The 19,146-nt window shown below is 50.7% G+C and overlaps 1 protein-coding gene across 10 annotated transcripts in view; it reads left to right on the top strand.

Annotated features, from left to right (window-relative positions):
* The window catches only part of Banp (BTG3 associated nuclear protein), an 89,804-nt gene that overhangs the window by 24,385 nt on the left and 46,273 nt on the right, over nt 1–19,146 (top strand). For all 10 annotated transcript variants that reach the window (XM_008840561.3, XM_008840559.3, XM_029567132.1 and 7 more), the window contains exons 2-4: nt 2,588–2,725; nt 6,378–6,469; nt 8,877–9,076. In XM_008840561.3, coding sequence (XP_008838783.1) covers nt 2,656–2,725; nt 6,378–6,469; nt 8,877–9,076 — 362 coding nt within the window. In that variant the 5' untranslated portion in view covers nt 2,588–2,655. The remainder of the gene's footprint in view (nt 1–2,587; nt 2,726–6,377; nt 6,470–8,876; nt 9,077–19,146) is intronic.

Raw genomic sequence — 19,146 nt, 5'->3', positions numbered from 1 at the left:
CATGGTCGTCACACTGGGGACACAGTGTTTTGGTTTCCATGTTTTTATTCTTTCATTGTGGTTTTGTCACGTGAATTTCTTTTGTTGTTTATGATTCTGATATGAGAAATAGGTTGAAGTATGTTTCTGTTTGTATTATCCAGGTGCCTAGATCCTTTCTTTATTGGTTATATAAAGCTGGTTGGTACAGGGTTCAGGTTCTCTCAGGTTTATTTTGGAGGGAACGGATGGCTTCAGATCAGCTATTCAGGAGTACCCACAGAATCCCAATTCGGGTTCCAGTAAGGTACACACACACATGCTTCCTTCACCATGTGAAGGCAGGATCCGGGCGCTCTCAGGCGGTCCCCTGGGTTCTCAAGCCCTCTGCTAGATGGAGGCCAGAACTCAGCATTCTCTGTTCTGCTGAGATCTGAACCACTATCCCAATGGACGTCCACACCCCCTTTTTTTGGTCTTTTTGAGGCAGGGTCTCCCTGTAGCCCCAGCTGGTCTGGCACTTGCTATGTAGACCAGGCTGGCCTTGACCTCACAGAGATCCACTTATCTCTGCCTTCTGAGTGCTGGGATCAAAGGCTCTCTTTAGTGTCTTTTCACGTGGCATGACAAGCCTAGGCCCAGCTGTGTGCCTCTTGCCCTGAATCTGTAGTCATCCCTTTCTTTAGGGAACCTGGCTTCCTTCTGGTGGGAAATGGTCCTTCAGCACCACAGCCCAGGCTCCCGATATACACACTGCTGCAGGCTGATTGCTCTCTGTGCCCTTTCGGTGGACAAATCACCACACCCCAGTTTACCTTACCAGTTCAGACAGTGGTACCCAGATGCGCACTTGATCACTCTTTGACCTCTTCGCAAGCATCAAGGATGGTGGGTGAGAGTTCCCGTAAGCACCCATTTGTATACAAGACGGTTACTGAAAATCGTTGCAGTTTGTCTTGTAGCACATGTTCTCCCCATTTGAAACAGTTAATCTGTTGTCAGAATCCCTGGAAAGTACGGAGTGGGGGTGCCCTTCCGTGCCCCACAGTACCCAGTTCTCACAGAAAGCACACAGCGGGCACCTCTCCTCTCACTGGGCCCACAGCACCCATTTTCATAGTGCGAAGTGTGGGCACCCACATCTCGCCTGCCCAGACCCCCTTGGCCTCCGTCTGCTGTGTGCCGTCAACACCTGCAGCTGCTCCTCAGCCGCCTTGTCTCTGACTGATTATGATTTTCAGAAATTGCTTTCTTGCATATCCTTTAGGGCTTGTTTGTCTATGGGGTGCTGCTCCCTGACCCTGTGTGCGGATTAGTCTGCTGCCCTTAGATTTCAGAATGATTTTGTTTGCATGTAAATTCTCGGGTCACATTTCTTTCTTACAATGTCTTTTCTTTGGGGGGAGTCTTTTTGAGACAGGGTGTCCCAGCTGGCCTAGAACTCACTATGTAGACCAGGCTGGCCTTGAACTCACAGAGATCTGCCTCTGCCTGCCTAGTACTGGGACCAAAGGTGTGCGCCACCATTCCTGGCTCTTAAGAATCTCTTAAACAGGTTAATCCATTTTCTTCTGTTCTGGTTTAATCCAGTTCACTTTCCATTGTAAGCCATCTAGTCTTTTGCTTAGATATAGAAAGGAAATGTCTTTACCCCCTAGGTTTGTGGCGTATCATTTCTGTTTTGTTTTGTTTGAGAATGGGTCTCACTATGTGGCCCTGCCTGGCCTGGAACTCTTTATGTAGACTAGGCTGGCCTCAAACTCAGAAATCCACCTGCCCCTGCCACCCGGGTGCTAGGATTAAAGGTGTGCCCACCATGCCTGGCTGTGGTGCACCTTTCTGTTTTGGCAGCCTCGTGCCTTCCCTGCCTCCCTTCCCCATCTTTTTACCCTGGGCTTGGAGCATAGGGCCTTGTACTTAGGACTGAGCTATGGCCCAAGCCCTGAACCTCCCATCGAGTCTCCTGTTGATGCCTGTCGGCTCCTCTGCCAGTCTTCTGCGCTCCTTTCTCTTGAACTTTTTCCCACCCTTTCCACTTTTTTTTGCATTATTTATTTTCCCATTCTCCTTTGAAGGCACCATGTGTTTGTTTGCTTTGAGTTCCTTCTGATCTGTTCTTTCTGCAGTTCCTTACTCAGATCTGTGCTGAGGCACCTGACTTCACTTTCATTTTGTGGAGTATAGTGTCTGTGGCCTAACAGAACGTCCCAGGAACTGCAAGAAAGTCACAGAAGTGTCTGTGTGGGGAAGTTCTGGAGGTGGGGCCCATGGCTGGTGGGCCATGCAGCCAGAGCGCTGGCTTTCTGGGGTGTGGGTTGTCACAGCCGAGGTACCCCGAGGAATAAGCAGCGATGGGCTTGGTGTGGGGGTCTGTCCACGTTGGAAGGTGCTTTCTGTGGTGTAGAAGTAGAGTGGGAAAGAGAGTGGAGAGTGAGGTTCTCGGCTGGGGGCTGCCTCACTGCTAAAATGAAGGCAGCCCATCCTGTTTCTCCGAGAACAAGCAGAGCCCACGTCAGCATCTGCAGCCGCCAGCCTTCTTAGCTCGCGAGGCCAGTGCTTTGTCATTTCCTGCTAAGCCTCCTCTTGGTTCCTGGCTTCTGTTTTGTAGGTAACAGACTCCAGTCCCTGGTGACCTGAATTCTTGCTCGTCAGTGGGCCCATCTTCACGTGTTCTGGATGATGTCAGAACAGGACCTGGCGGATGTGGTTCAGATCGCAGTGGAAGACCTGAGTCCTGATCACCCAGGTACAGAGCTGCAGGGCAGTAGGTGAACTGGTACCAGCTCTGTTCCTTCAGCAGCAGAAGGTGTGCTGGTGTGTTTTGTTCCAGCAGAAACTGTCAGAGTGTAAGCAGTGCCCCTCCACATAAACACACATCCACATCCTCACTCTCCAGTCGGCCCCAGGTCCCTTCCCAGTGCCCGGCATCTGTCTTCTTGAGTACCCATCCCCTGCTCCATTGTACCTCTGATGTGTGGGCAGCACGTCCTCCTGCCCTGAGCTCCTGGGCTCTTAGTGTGTTCTGCATCCTCTGCTCTGTTTCCCCTGTGTAAGACTTGATGCTGCAGTGGGCTGTGCAGTCTCGCCCTGCGGGCGTGGTAGACTCAGTTCTTCATGCCTGTCTCCGTGCTTTACTTTTCTCTATTCTATGGAGTGGGGTAGTAGGAATAATCCTTGCACATGTATCTAGGAATTTTTTTTTTAAAAAAAGACAGGGTCTCCCTGTAGCCCCAGCTGATCCGGAACTTGCTATGTAGACCAGGCTGGCCTTGATCTCAAATTGATCCGCCTGCCTCTGCCTCCTGAGTGCTGGCATTAAAGGCGTGCGCCACCATGCCCGGCAGTTGGGAAAATGTTTTCGTAGGGTCAGTTCCCAGATGTAGAGATGCAGTGTGCACTGAACATTTTGGTAAGACAACCAACAGGTTTTCCAGAAAAGTCTTACTTACTCCTGTACTGACTGCTTGAAAACAGGTGACCCTGCACTTCTGCCAAGGGCAGCCGCCGTCTTTATGACATTAAAGGCATTATGAAACCTTAGCTAACCATCTACTGTAAGGCCACCCTTTAGAGTGAAATCTGAATTTAGGAACTTTTGAGTTGCAGGAGTGTCATCTGTGAAAAACCTTTGCTTATACTATTTTTACTTTTATTTTTTTATTATTTTTATTTTATGTGTATGAGTGTTTTGCCTGCATGTGTGTAAGTACACCCTGTCTTGAAATCCCCATGGAGGTTAGAAAAGGGTGTCAGATCCCCTGGAACTGGAGTTAGCAGACAGAGTTAGCAGACCATCCCATGTAAGTGCTGGGAATCAAACCTGGGTCCTCTGCAAGAGCAGTCAGTGCTCTTAACCGCGGAGCCATCTCTCCAACCCCGCCTACGCTATTTTAAAAAGATTTTAGAGTCTTGTGGTCTGGGGTGTGCAGAGAGTTAGGTGCAGCCTTGACGTGTGCCCGTCTTCCCGGGAGCACATTCTGTGATGCACTGGTTTTGTTGCCAGGAAGCATGCATTCTTCCTTTCTGTAGTTAGGAAGAAGCTAGCGGTGTGACCAAGACTAGTCACTGAGCCCCCCTGAATGCATTTGCTATTTAGCAAATGAAAAAGCTAAAGTAGCCATTGCCTGGGTCTCTCTGCTTCCCCTGTCCTGGAACAGGTACAGTTTGCAGGTAGAGTGAGCAGGCGTCCAGTGAGATCTGCAGAACCTTTGACCAACTCCAGACATTGCCCGAGTTACTGCTCTTCATGAACGAAGTAGCATCTGAGTAAGGCTGGATGGGAGGCACTTCCATGTCACCTGCGAAGATAGTTGGGGGTTGGTGGCAGGTCATAGCTATGTCATGGACAGTCAGTACTATCAGGGCACAGCTCATCCTAGTGACTTATAGGGTGGGGTGCACTTGAGAGTGGGCTGGATGGTTTGCAAAGATATGTGCAAGATTGTTTCCTCTTCGTGAACGTTCAGATGTCTGGTCTCGTCCTAACCAAAGTGCCAGAGTAACGTGGTCATGTGTATGTGCACAAACACACATAACAGATTTATTGCTTATGTGTACTCTTATAGTATGTATTCTTACATACATCCGTTTCTGATGAAAGCAGTTAAAGCCATTGCTAAGGGAGGAGGCAAGGCACACACAGATCTGCAGATTGGATGACCTAACCCTCTCTGCCCTGAAAGAGGCCAGAGAATTACACCAGGCAGTTAGTGTTGGCTGTTTCAGGCAAGAAGATGAGAAGATATGTGGGTACCTCTTTCCTCGTGGGTCCTGGCCACGGATCCACGAGAACAAAGGGAGCAGAGGTGACGAACAGGGTCAGGACGGCCATGAGTAAGATGGAAAGACCTTCTGGGAGTGAGCTTCAGTGAGACAGCTCGTTTATTCAGGGGGGTTGGAGGGAAGATACAGGGTGAGGACGGCAGCCAAAGCTTCACCTGATAGGTGAACGTGGCAGGGGGACCCTATCATGTAGAAAGGGGAGGGGCGATTGCCTGGCTGTAGTGCAATGCCTAATTATCATACGGGGAAACCAGGGGCAGCTCCCACAGGGAAGTATGTCAAAGGTCATGTTCCAAATAAGGTCAGGCATCTGTGCTTGGAGACACTTTGCAAATAAGGTCAGGCAGAGAGTAGGGAGCCCCTGCTGAGAAAGGGAGTCCTCCATTTTGTGCCGAGCTCGTAGACCTATCCGGACATGGTGGACTGCGACCTTCACAGCAGGGTCCCCCAACAAAGACAAACACACTGGTGACATGAAAACCCTCATGGCACAAGGTGCAGTAAAAGTAATGACTGCAGAATGTTGTGATTGTAAATTAGTGAGTTTATAAAGCTTGCCCATGTTGGGCTTGAGAGATGGCTCAGTGGTTGAGTGCTTGCTACACTTCCAGAGGCCCCAGTTCCAGCTCCCAGCACCCATGTTAGGTGGCTCACAACCACTTGGAACTCCGGCTCTAAAGGATTCAATGTCCACTTCTACATTTCTGGCTTCGCCCCCCTTCCCAAATGTATTTACACAGATACACACACACACACACACACACACACACACACACACACACGAGCATGCACATAAATAAAAATAATTAAAATAAATCTTCACAGATTGTGTCTAGGGAAAAGGACTGGATGACACAGGTAAACAGAACTGTGGTTGCTGGGCCAGGCCACAGTGGGTTGTGGTTACCTTTTTCTTTCTTTTTCTTTTTTTTTTTTGGTCTTTTTGAGTCTCCCTGTAGCCTCAGCTGACCTGGAACTCACTGTGTAGACCAGGCTGGCCTTGAAGCACAGAGATCCATCTGCCCCAGCCTCCTGAGTGCTGGGACTGGTTACATTTTTAATACTTGTTTAGTACTGGATTTAGATGAGTTGGGAAGTCATGGGTGGTGTTGCTGAGGCCAGATTTGAGTTGTTGCTGTCTGAAAGCAGGTCGTGGTCAGCAGGAGTTGCTGGTGTGCAGCTTTTGGCTGCAGCATAGCTTAGCATGTTGGGGCTGAGCTGATGTTGAGAAGATGTGTCATGTAGAGAGAGTTGTGGCTGTCTATACATGTGTCCCTCAGCCCCATGTTGGGGAGTTTGCCCAAGACCTCACACCAGGTGAGATTGCTTTTGATTCTGCAGGGAGCTGGCTGGCGGAAAGACGTTCAGTAAAGCTGGGAAGAAGTCATGAATGAAGACTTAGGCATGGGGTGGTCAGAGTGGTCAGAGAGAGTGTTGGTTGGGGCCTGACCTCTCTTTGGAAGGACGGAGGGCCCTCTTTTAACTTTGACAAAGTAAAAAGTGGGCTGTGCTATTTCACGCTCAGCCGTAAGGCGGCAGCACTGTGCCCTGTTGCGGTGAAGAACCGGGAACTCGCCATGCTCACTGAAGTTTCTGTCTCTGTTGTTGCGTTTCAGTTGTTTTGGAGAATCATGTTGTGACAGATGACGACGAACCCGCTCTGAAGCGCCAGCGACTAGAGATCAATTGCCAGGATCCCTCTATAAAGGTAACGCACGGGTCCTGTGTGTGTCACGTCGGTGATGTCCACCGTCAGCTGGGGCTTCGATTGACTCCTTGTGTCAGGCTGTGCCTTTCCGAGCTCTGCGAGAGCCTCTTCCTGTTTCTTCAGTGCTGGGGTCTCGGGGAGGCCTTTGCTTCATCCGTTCGGTCCCTGTCAGGCTCTGATCTGGCTCTGATGATCTCATTTACTGAGATACATCTGCAGGGTTCCTCCTTCCAGATGAGACCACAGGGAGCTTGTGGGGTTGTACCCTGGAGGGACCATTCAACTGCCACATAGAGCACAGGCCAGATTCTCTTGGCTGTGTGTGTGTGTGTGTGTGTGTGTGTGTGTGTGTGTGTGTGTTAAACTAGAGTGGGAAGCTGCCCAGTGAGGCATCTTCCTGTGACACAGGCCTGCCTACGGTGGGAGGAGGAAAACAGACACTCCTGTGGCCCCCAAGTCCTGAAGTTGGCTGGCTGGGGTTGTCCGCACCAACTCAGTCAGCAGGTGATTGCTTTTGGGTCTTAGTATTTGCTTGTTTGAATCCAGCAGAACTAGGGGGAGACATCAGCACAGAAGTTTCCAGGAGCAAATCAGATGGCAGTCCTCTTCATGTGCTTCCTCCGTGTAGGGCATCTGCTTGGAGATGCCAGGTCACTGTTAACAAGAAGCAGTGCTCCCTACATGGGGGCTTTAAAGCTTTACAGCTCCATTCACAGTGAAATCCACCTTTAGACAGTGGGTGGAAAATGATTGTGTTAGTGACACTGTGTTCCATTTTAAAGTAAAGCATGGTCATGCTTTTGTCACCAGACACCCTCACTGTAAACAGTAGAACAGATCAAGTGGCTGCCTTGGTTCTGTGGCCCATGGCAGCACACGGTGTGTCACTACAATCCCATGCAGCCATGTACCGCCTCCCACACTGCTGGAAAACATTTGCCATAATTTTTTTGAGAGGCCTGGTGAAATACTAATCTCTCTTTGTTGATTTGCTTGATAAGTTACCCTATTTTAGTCTAGAACAGGGATTTTCACCCAGACTCCAGGCAAAATTATTTCACATTTAGAGGTAAAATGGTCTAACTGGGTTGATAGAATTTGGAAGTCAAATGTTTGATGTCCTCAAATTATAAAAAATAGTGGTCCATGGTCCAAGAACTGACTACCAGAGTGAGCTCCAGATGCTCCGTCTGCCTGCTGACCTTGCCTATGGTCTGAACGGCACGTGCCTGTGGCACTTGGAGACGAGTCCAGTGCCCGCTGCTCACTCCTGTGCACACGGCTTCTGTGCTTTTTGTGGAGAGACATCAGTCGGGTGATTAGTTTCTTCAGCCTTTTCCTAACCTAGTGCCCCCTGGCACGTCTTTTCAGATAATGTGATGAGCAGAGGCATAAGTGAGGGGTTTGGATATGTGGGGTTCTCTCCCGAGAAGCTGCTGTGTGTAGCAGGACATGAGGCAAGTCCTTTGCGTCGTTCGGAGCCAAGCTGGGCCCGTGGGAATGCTCTGAACCTACCCGCTTAGTTCCGCCTCACCCGGGCTTGGGTGGCATGGTGCCGCCGCCACCACCACCACTGCAATTTTGGCATTCTGTGATTCCTTTCAGGGTAGAACGAGATGGGCCCTCTAGCATGGGCCATCCGCAGGGGGCATCCTGTTCTGCCTGCCCGTGCTCTGAGGTCTCTCTGAGATCTCGGGCCCACCCGAGCTGGTGTCTCCGCTCTCTCAGACCTGCACCACACTCCTCATTCTGTTCTCTTCGGATGCTGCCAGCCTCGCTCCTCCCTGGGCCGTTGAGGCTTCATTTCCTGTCGTCACCCAGCACCCTGAGTCCTGGGTTAGGGAGCTTTTCTCACAGTAGAGTTCCTGCATGATTCATGCACCTGGTGGCTCCTGGCGGCTCCTGGCAGGAGTGGCAGCTGGGGGAGCAGAGCTTCTCTCGGGTCTGTTCTTGGGGTGCTGTGTGCTGGGCCGCTGACTTCAGTTTGGTATTTGGAAGCTGCTCTTTTCGCCAGCCGCTAGGTGGCACGCTTGCCACTCAGAAATTCCCTGGAAGGGTCACAGATTTCAGTGGGGTAAGCTTCCAGCTTCCAGCCCGGCAGATGTGAGCATGCAGAGTGTGTGATTTCCAGATTGTTTGGGAGTTAGGTGTAATCTCTTATCATTAGGATTTTGCAGCTTTATGTGTGAATCTGTTGATCAACCACAAGGATAGGCTCGATGTATGACCTTAGCAAAGGTGAGAATTCTGCTGCAAAGGCATTCAGGTACAGAGGGCTGGGTAGTCATTGAAGAGCTAGGCAGGGATAGGGCTCTCTTGTCTGGGTCAGGAGCCAGCTCGGGGTCCTCGAACTTGCCTTGTGCGGTGGAAGACGCCCTCCCTGGAGCTTCTCTCTCTTCACTTCCAGTCTTTCCTCTACTCCATCAACCAGACGATATGCCTGAGGTTGGACAGCATTGAGGCCAAGCTGCAGGCTCTCGAGGCTACTTGCAAGTCTCTGGAAGAGAAGCTGGACCTGGTCACCAACAAACAGCACAGCCCCATCCAGGTCCCCATGGTGGCCGGTTCCCCTCTCGGTGCCACGCAGACCTGCAACAAAGTGCGATGGTAAGTGTGGAGGAGCCAGGGCTCTGTGGGCCACCCTGGAAAAACGCCCCTGTGCCAGCGCAGGCGCCTGCTGTTAGTGACCTGCCCAGTGGTTCCGTGGCACTGATTTCACTTAGACTGAAACCAAACACAGGTTCTGTGCTGGAAGGGCCAAGTCACAACTTTTCTTCTTGGCCTAGGCAGACGGCTCATCTCTCCTTACACCTGACCATGAACTTGGCTGATAGGCACTTCCTTCCTTTCTCCTTCCAGCTCTGCCTGGCTAGTCATTGTGTATGTTTTCTTCAGGGGTGGTATTTGTATATTTCGCTGGATTGCAACCAGATTGATTCTACTCAAGTCTATAACTTGCGTTGTACCCATTTTTTAAAAAGAAGGTTTGGAGCTTGGTCTCAGCTGAGCAGTGGTTTTATACACTGTCCAAAGCAGAGCATCACGACTGACTCCCCCACACTGGGTCCACTGGCCTGCGTGGCAGCACCACCAATGCTCTTGCTGGCACTTTTACCCTTTCCTACTAGGCTGGTTAGGAAGAAGCCCGCTGTGGTAGCTGGTCCCTGTGTCTGTATCCAAGGCCTGCAGCCTCTTGCCCTTTGGGTTTGGGAGGAACAGGACAGTGGGTGGCAGTGGGAGCCACTGCAGTCCTACAGGACACCAGGAGCCCTGCTGCAGTGGAGATGGTTGCTGGTGCCGCCCTGCCCATGGGTGCTGGCAGCTGCCTGGTGTACTGTAGGGGGTGTGTGGGAAGGGACAGTAGAGGATCTCTTTGCTGGCTAGTTTTGGGGTGCTCAGGAGCACCACAGTAGCTTCCTGCTCTCTGAGACAGTTCTTGATGATGTGCTGGGCTGTGTCATTTACAGTGCCTCCCATAGCTCTCACGAGGCCCCCCCCCCCTACATTTTGATCTCCCTCTGGTTGTGCATTGTGTTTCACTTCCTGGTGGGAGGTGGGATTGTTCTTATGACAGTCACTGCATGTTGTCTCTCAGTAGACACTTGACAGCATGCTCTCTGTGTCTCTCTAAAGCCTACAAACCTACTGACTTACCCATTCTTCCTTAAGACAGTTCTCTTTGAAATGGCTCCTTGTTCTAACATGCCGTGTTCAGAAATACAACTTTAAGAGTTAATGGAGTGGCCTGTCTCACAGGGCAAAGTGGAAGGAAGCAGTGTGTGATAGAAAACGCACTTCATGCATATCTGGGCTGAGATGAGCCTTGCGTGTCTCCTCCTGGTGTGACTGACCCGGGGTGAGGTGGAGGTTGTGCACAGCAGCTGCTGGTGGATGTTCCTGAATGGCAGGTTCTCTGTGCTGTTTCCCAGGAAGCAAAGTCGAGTTCTTTCTAGTGTGACAGAGGACTTGTGTTCCTGGAAAGTTCAAGTCATATTAAAACTGCAAGGATGTCTTGTGTCTGATGCCGCCTGGGGTCTGGTTCTGGCTGAGAGTTCGGCCCATTTTCTTCCTTTGAGAGCACAGGACCTGGGGCGTTTGGCGGGGCCGGGGGGAGGCACGTGTTAGATTAGGTTGTCTTAGACACTGGAGAGCATCTCAGCATTTCAGCCTCCTAGGCTGCACCCTAGACTTGTGGTGTCCTTCTGTGCGAGCCACGCGTGGCCCACTGATTCCCAGCTTCTGCGCACCTCCACTGAGCGGCAGCACCGCCCTGAGCGGTGAAGTGAAGAGGGTGCAGCTCTTTGGCACAAGAAGATGCCCGTTCTGAGGAAGGCCGCCTCGGTTCTGTATCACTACTGTACTTGTGTTTGCAACAGGCCGTCTTCACAAGCTGGGGACGTGTTAATAACAACACCTCTCTCTCAGATCCCATCGTTGACCTTGGTCTAGTTTTGGTCTGGGAGGAACTAGAGTTGAAGAATGTGGGCTCTGCCTGGCTTGGGTAAAGCTCAAGGGCACTGCGTTTTGGAATTCCATCTGTTGGGGAGCACAGGATGTCAGTGTCACCTGGCTGGGCAGCCCCAGGTCCTAGGTGTTTCCAGTCTCAGTTTCCTCATCAGAAGGAAGGCCAGAGGCAGCTCTGCTGCTTGGATGTGTGGCTCTCCTGTTGTGACGGCGACCTGGCCCATGTTCTCTAGAAGGCTGTTAACAGAAAACTTGAGGGAGATGCAGAGGATAAGAGCTGCATCCCAGGATTTTGGTGAACTGTGGATGCAGGAGGAAGTCACTGATGTACAGGCATAGATGAGGCGAGAGTTGTGCATCCGGAGCACAGGTGGCAGAACGTGAACCGGCCTCGGAGTCAGCAGCATGTGAGTGACAGGTGCTTCTGTGTTTTATTCGCCTGCCACCTCAGGCACCTGTAAGACGCCGGGTCTGGTTATTTTATATCCAAATCATATGCTCTTCAAAACAACTCAAAGCCTTGGGCCCATTCCTCTCATTGGCTGTGATGTGATGAAGCAGGAGCCTAACTCACAGGACTAAGGTAGATGCTACCGTCGGGATCTTTGAGCTGTAAGGAGGCCTCCTGAGAATGCACAGAGCTGGAGGACATTGCCTTCCATTGGAGAGGCCACATGCGTCCAGTCTCAGGAGGCTGTGCCCAAGACCCTCTCTGCTCTAGAAGTCCCATGCTCGCTGCTGGTCGTGTGGCACCTGGCCTGACTGGACTGCCGTCAGCTGCGAGGGGCACTTACATAGTTGTTCTGCTCCTTGGCAAATGGAAGGGCACTGGGGCCCTGCCAGCCTGCATGGCACTAGGTCCACATGTTCACATTCTGCACCTGGATGAGGACACTCAAGAAAGAAAGAGAAAAGAATGCCTGTTTGATTTGAAACCAGAGTCTATCACTAGAGAAATGTTTGTGAGACTACTGGATGGGTTTCGCCCGACTGTGGCGTTCTGCCTGGAGAGTCGGGCCTCTGTTCCTCCTGCAGGTGCGTTGTTGTAAGTGTGGACTTTTCCTAGTTGTAATTGTAGGGATGGTGATGTGATGTTTGGATGAGCAGAAGGTGTTGAAGGATCTGCATTGTTAGGGAAGTCTCTGGTTGGATGAGCCCAACCTTTAAAGCCTGGGCTGTGAACATTTCATCTGGAGCTGGTGCTGTATCGCCTGAGCCAATGGCAGTGTCGAAGGTGGGCACAGGCTTCTCCACCCAGCTGACATGCAGGTCATTCTGCTGTTCATTGACATGCAGGTCATTCTGCTGTTCATTGACGCCGGGCCCGGGTGGTTGAAGGAAGCCCTTGGTGTAGCTCTGTGCGGGTCTTTGCCGGTCTAAGATCCGGACGGACGTGGGCCAGCGCATCAGCAGGCAGCGTGCAGACAGCGACAGGGCGTTACCTCCAGGGGGTCGTGTGCAACTAGATTGCTCGATAACCCAGCAACTCAAACTCAGACGTTTCTGTTTGTTTTTAACTAAGCCTATTACCTAGAAAAATGTCTGTTTCTTATTTTTAAAAGTAATATATTTTTGTTTTTAAAAATGTCAAGAAGTTTTAGGGCTAGAGAGATGGTACAGTGGGTCAAGGTGCTTGCCACCAAGCCTGATGACCTTAGTTCCATCCCTGAGATCCATGTGATGGAGGGATAAAACTGGCTCATGAGGGTTTTCCTCTGATCGCCACATGTGTGCTGTGTCTTGTGTGTGTGTGTGTGTGTGTGTGTGTGTGTGTGTGTGCGCGCGCGCACACACTCAGACACACAATTTTTAAAATGTAAATTTAAAAAGGTGGGGCTGGAGAGATGGCTCAGCAGTTTAAGAACACTGACTGGCTGCTTTTGTAGAAAACCCCAGTTCGACTCCCCATACCCACATGGTGGCTAGTGGCCATACTTAACTGCAGTTCCAGGGGAATCTGACAACCCCTTCTGACCTCTCTGGGCATTGTATAACATGGGTACTACATGCAGGTAATATACTCATACACATAAAATAAAGTTAATAGATAAAATATTAAAACACAAAACACAAAAGCTGGGTGTGGTGGTGCACACCTTTAATCCCAGTACTTGGAAGGCAGAGGAAGGTAGATCTCTGAGACTGAGGCCAGCCTGCTCTGCCTAGTGAGGTTCAGGCCAGCTGGGTCTGCAGGGAGACCCTGTCTCAAAAAGACCACAAAACAAAACACCAAAATCCAGTTGTAGTGAATAAAAGGCTTTTGTATAATAACAGTTCTCAAAGTGTAAAAAGGGTTTAGAGCTTCCCTTGGAGGTGAGAAGGGTTTTCTTTGTTTTCCTCGGTCAAGAATGGTTATGACTCCCTCCACCAAGCCGATGCTGCCTCTCTGGTAGTTCCTGGGGGATCAGCTGTTTCCATGGTGCTGGAAGCTCACAGGGAAGTGGTTTGATCTGGCCCTCCTGTTTCTTGGTGAGCTGGTTCTGCTGCTCATCCCTGGTAGTGGAAGTCAGAACTTCCATTTAGGGGCATCAGCATCCACAACCAGAGCCTCATGCTCTGGAGTCTCGGAATGAATGCGGTGGGCTCGACAGGGCAGTTTGGCTTCTGGGGCTGGCTGGCTTTGGTGGCATGGACTTGTTTATTTCTTAACCTAATTTTGAGTTGTGATCGCTTCTTTTCAATGCCGTGCTTCATCTGCCTGCCTGGCCTGCCCTGCCCTTCCCTGCTGTGCACAGCCGCACACTCTGTGCACCGCAGGGTTGAGTACTGGCTGAAGGTGGGATGTAGTTTACATAATCACAGGCAACTTGGAGACTTCCTTTATCGAATCTGCTGACTCAGAGACTCACTCTAGCCACTAAAGCTGCAGTTAAAGGCCCTACTGGATCACGAGTTCTGACAGTTTGGAGGCTTCTTGGTGCCAACTCGCTGATGGGTACTCGGCAGACTGCAGCACCCTGGGAGGCATTGCCATCTTAACCATGATGGTTCAGGAATATGGTGTATCTGTTTATGTGTCAGGTCTTTAATTTCTCTCAGTGCAGCTCCTGTATATTTGTATATTTATTTCTAAGCATGTCATAATTACATATATAATCATTTTTATTTTTTTGGGGTTCACTGGTAGCACTGGCTGGCCTGGAACTCACTATGTAGACTAGGCAGGCCTCTACCTCACCGAGATCTGCCTACCCCTACCTCCTAGTGCTCCTCCCTCCCTCCCTCCCTCCTCTAGGCAGTTGTCTTCTTGCATACTCCATGCTGACCTCCATCTCCCTCCTGCCTCCACCTCCTAAGTGCTATGATTATAGATAGTTGTGTGCCACTGTACCTGGTTTATGCAGTGCTGGGGATCAAACCCAGGGCTTTGTGCATGCTTGGAGAGCACTCTTTCTGACTAGCTGTGTCTCCAGTACCCATCAGTCTTTTTTTTTGTATTTATTATTGTTTTGGCGGGGGGGTTCATACATGTGTGAGTACCTACAGAGGCCACATGAGGGTGTCAGATCCCCTGGAGCTGGAGTTATTGGTGGCTGTGAGCTGCCTGACATGGGTGCTAGGACTTGAACTTGAGTTCTTTGAAGAGCAGCAAGTGTATTACCGCTGAAGCATCTCTCCAGCACCTCTCCGGTCCGTAAGTCTCAGCTCCAGTTGTCCATCTCATAAACTCACTTTAAGTGAGTTCACTTGGGATGAACCCCAGCACAGGCCAGGCAAACACTTAACCATTGTGCTACATTCTGAGCCCCTCAGTTCACTTATTTGAGAAGCTTTTCTTTGGGATTTGAAAAGAAATGAGCTTGGCATTGTGGTGCATACCTTTGATCCCAGCATTCAGGAAGGAAGCTTGTGCTCGTCTCATTCCTGGGCCTTCGTATTCTGGAAGTGCCTTGTAGGCCGAGTCCCACTCATCTTCAGAAAGATCTGCTCCTTACCTGTTGTGGTGTATGTGATGGACACGTGAACGTACTCTCCTGTATGGTAAATGTCTGAGTGGTGAGGCACCATGGTGCCCTGTCTCATTGATGAGGATTGAGCAACATGCTTTCCTTGAAGTGTTTTTAGTCAGTGCCTGTCACTCTGTCACTGTCGTAGGACCCTGCAGGCCTGCCAGTTAGATTGTTGATTCTCCTCTGTCTATAGTGGGTGAAAGGGCCCTTTTACTCCTGTCACAGGCTAGTCTCTAGAGTATATTTTACTTTGAATAATGTTATGTGAAGGCAAGAATATTCAGCTTGTGTAACTTAAATCCCCAAATTAGCATCATTTGAGAATTGATCAGTCAGGTTGGGCATGGCTGTACTTGCCTGTAATTCCAGTACTTGGAAGGTCAAGGCAAAGGGTTTGCGGTTTGGGGCTAGCCTTGGCTATACAACAAGATGCTGTTTCAAAGACCAAACCAAAAGGTCCCTTCTAAAAATGATACCCCCAAGCTGGGCGTGGTGGTGCATGCCTTTAATTCCAGAACTCTGGAGCAGAGGCAGGTGGATCTCTGTGAGTTCAAGTTCAGCCTGGTCTACATAGCAAGTTCCAGGCCAGCTGGGGCCACAGGGAGACCCTGTCTCAAAAAGACCAAAAATAAAACCAAAAAACCCTCTGGGGCAACGCCGACAACCCCCAGTGTGCGGGTCAGAGCACCGCCCCTTTCCAGTCTTCATCAGGTGAAGACTTAGGAAATGGAAGCTGAGGGGGACAGACCACTGACTCCTGGAGCCTAAGGGGCAAGTGAGCGTCACACTGTGTCATGGCCCTACTGGTAACAGGGCAGAAGCAGCTCATGGCCAGGACAGCACTGGAGCCGAAGGGTCCTGGTCGGGAGCCCTCCTGTATGGAAGACCACAGATCCACCTGTAAAACCACAATTCCTCACTGAATACGGGAGATTTGGGGGTCTCTAACCAGGTCTTCTATCTGACTCAAGAAGGGAAGGCTGGCGGGTTGGACTTTGAGTTGCAGCTTCTGCTCTGTGGCGGTTGGGAAGTGAAAAGATGAGCAAAGATGAGGAGATGTTGCCAAAATGCTCTAACCTGGGAGGTGAACCATCATGTTACTGTGAGACCCTTGTGTTTGGCTGGACACCCGCAGGTCCTCAGCCCCAGCAGCCATCAGAACATACCAGTCAGAGCCATAGTGGGACTCTGGCCACTCCTGTCAGATGGCTGAGGTGAGAGAGACAGCGACGGCCCCAAATGCTGGCAGGACCCTGAAGAGGTGGGAGTGCTCATCCCCAGCTGGTGTTGTGGGGAACAGAGTTCTGGGAGCTCAGTGCACACCCCCCCCAGTGGCTTAGCAGTTGCTCTCAGGGGCATTTGTCTGGAGGCATGGGAGCTTATGGTCACATAGAAAGCCAGGAATACCCAGTTACCCTTTAGTGGGCGAGAGTGACTGGCACCTCATGCCATGGAGCAGTCCTCAGCCTCAGAGCCAGCTGTGAGCTGTGTGCCTGCTCCCACAGATAGTCTACAAGTCCATTACCTACCATTCTTGAAGGTCAAAGATAGTCCTTTAGAGAGATGCCAGGAGGTGATGGAGCTGTTTCTTAGAAAGGGGCGGCTACTTGGACCTTTGGCAGGGACCACACTGCCCAGAGTCACATGTGTACACATGTGGGAAGTGGTGGCCTCTGAGTCTTCAGTCTTCCTCATGTCTCAGGGCTGTTTTCTGCTGTGGTTCTGGGGTGTAGGCTACACAGGGTGTCACAAATTGGGGCAGCGTTCACAAACATCTGTCCTCCCTGTCAAAGTAAAATTACTTCACAGTGCAAGCCAGTTGGTGGGATGGTGCTCTGTGTGCACACGGGTGTATGTGTAAGTTTGTGTGCATGTCAGATTCTGCATAGGATTTTGTTTTAGGGGGCTGGTTCACACAGTTGTGGAGCTGCTAAGCAAATGAGAAGTTTGGGGATGGGGTACAGAGGCACAGCAGGAAGGGGTTGTTGGGGGTCTCAAGCCAGAGAGCCCAGGCCTCCCTCTGAAGGGTTCCCTGTAGAAGTCAGTCCCCTAGAATTACTTCTCCCTGAGAGACTAAGATGAGCTAATGAGGACTTTTGATCCCACTTGGAAAAACCTCCTCTAGCAGCTCCCAGTTTTGTGTTTGAGACTCTAGGGTAGTGGCTGAGCCTGTGTGTCCTGGGAAGCCCCATGGGAGAGTGAGGAATTGTGGTCTTATTTTCCACTTGTGTCATGATGGATCATTGTGTTCATAAAATCCAAATCCTACAATTCCCTCCCTAGTTTGGTGACAGTGCTTAAAGAAACATTGTATGAGCACACACCACTCAGCACATTTGTGCATTTATGCTACGCATTATTGTGGCATTTTCTATATCAACCCTTAGGTAACTGGCTGCTGTTTTCCAGTCCAGGCTTGAACACGCGTGGCAGGTGCTCTCCTCCTGAGCCACTTCACCAGCCCAAGTAGATCATAATGTGATACGGAAGTTCTGTAATTGTTTGTTTTTGAGACAGGGTCTCCCCGTAGCCCCAGCTGGCCTGGAACTCCAGTAGATCAGGCTGGCCTGGATCTCACAGAGGTCCACCTGCCTCTGCCTCCCGAGTGCTGAGATTAAAAGCATGCACCACCACGCCCGGCTGTGTTCTATAATTTTTTAAAAACTACCTTATTTTTTATTTTTATGGTATGAGTGTTTTACTTGCATGTATGTAAGTTCACTAAGTACATGCAGTGCCTACAAAGGCCAGAAGAGATTGTCGGATCCCCTGAAAATGGAGTTATGGACAGTTGTTAGCTGTCTTGTGGGTGCTGGGATTCGAACCCTGGTCCTCCTGAAGAACAGCAATTATTCTTAACCACTGAGCCCCAAGTTCTGTAGTTTTGAAAAACTCATTGTTCATTGGTATAATTCAAGGCCGATAGGATTGCATAAGTACCAAGCTGCATAGGCCATTTCAGCCTTCTGTTTTACATATAGGAAGCAGGAGTGCTGGAGGCCGTACAGAGCCCCTGAAGGAGTCAGAGGTCTCCTGGGTTACCTTGGATCCTCAGGGATACTTCATGGTTTGGGGGGTGACTTTAGGTGTCATCAGAACTAGTAGCATGATTGAGAAGCACAGCCGAGGGCCCTGCGGTGCTGAGGGACCTGCAGGCACTTGCACCTTCATTTGGGAAAATCAGATGTGGGCCTGGGCAGGATTTGGGTTACATATGCTGCTGTTACACCTGATGGGGCAGCATAGTCATGTGACCCTGATGGAGGCTGCTTTCTGCACATGGGAATTCTGAGGTGGCAGGACTTGGTCTGCAGGTGCCTGTTCTTTTCATTCCCCAGCTTCTTAGAGCCAAGCAGACTTGAGTTTCTAAATGGTAAACACTTGGCAGGGTGAAGGGGCCCATCAAGTCCCTGCTAGCCCTGTCTGTTTGCACCCAGTGCTGCCCTCGGGGGTGTTGCTGGGCCTGGTGGTTCCTGCGCCTTGACCCGTTCTTTCCTAGAACCCTTCTCATCAAAGCCAAGCCCCAAGACTTCTTGGTTTGGGTCCTGCACTTTCCAGGAGAACAGTACGTGGTGCGCATACTTTGCTGTCTCTGGGATGGCTGCCTCACTCTATAGAGTGTAGCTGTGAGTGACATCCAGGAGGGCAGCTGTGAGCCTCTCATCCTTGACATCACTGGGAGGGATGGGATCAAAACGGAAGCTGGAAAGATGGCTCAGTGGCTGAGAGTGTTTGTCCTGCGAGAATGAAGACCTGAGTTTAAATCCCAGAACCCATGTAAAAATCCCAGCATGGCTGCACATGCCCGTAACCCCAGCACCCATGTAAAAATCCCGGCATGGCTGAGCATGCTTGTAACCTCAGCACTGGGGACAGGGCCAGGCAGATCCTGAGAGCTCTCTGACAAGGCAGCCTAGCTGAAATGGCTCTTTCTGTTCAGCGATGGGCCCTGTCTCAGGGGTATAAGGCAGAGCTGATGGAGGACGACCCTAACTTCCTGCTCTGGCCTCTGCAGGCCCACTGTGTACATGCAGCACATCCACCACATTCACTCACAAGAAGGGAAGCTGATTTTCAGGCAGAACTGTTGCTCAGACAGTTTACTCAGGGTGCTGAGTGGGGTGCCTCAGCCTGTCCCACCCACTCATGAAACAGCCTAAGCCTGGCCTGCCCACATTGTGTATTTGTGTCCACTGTGAATACCAGCTAGTGGGAAGCTGAACTCTGCCAGAGAGTCCCAACTCCAGGTTATTTGTCCCTGCC

The sequence above is a fragment of the Nannospalax galili genome, unplaced genomic scaffold, assembly GCF_000622305.1.
Source record: "Nannospalax galili isolate Female #2095 unplaced genomic scaffold, S.galili_v1.0 scaffold459, whole genome shotgun sequence".
NCBI classification, from domain to species: domain Eukaryota; kingdom Metazoa; phylum Chordata; class Mammalia; order Rodentia; family Spalacidae; genus Nannospalax; species Nannospalax galili.
The sequence above is the reverse complement of the archived record's forward strand: the minus strand, read 5'-3'. Positions and strand labels throughout refer to the sequence as shown.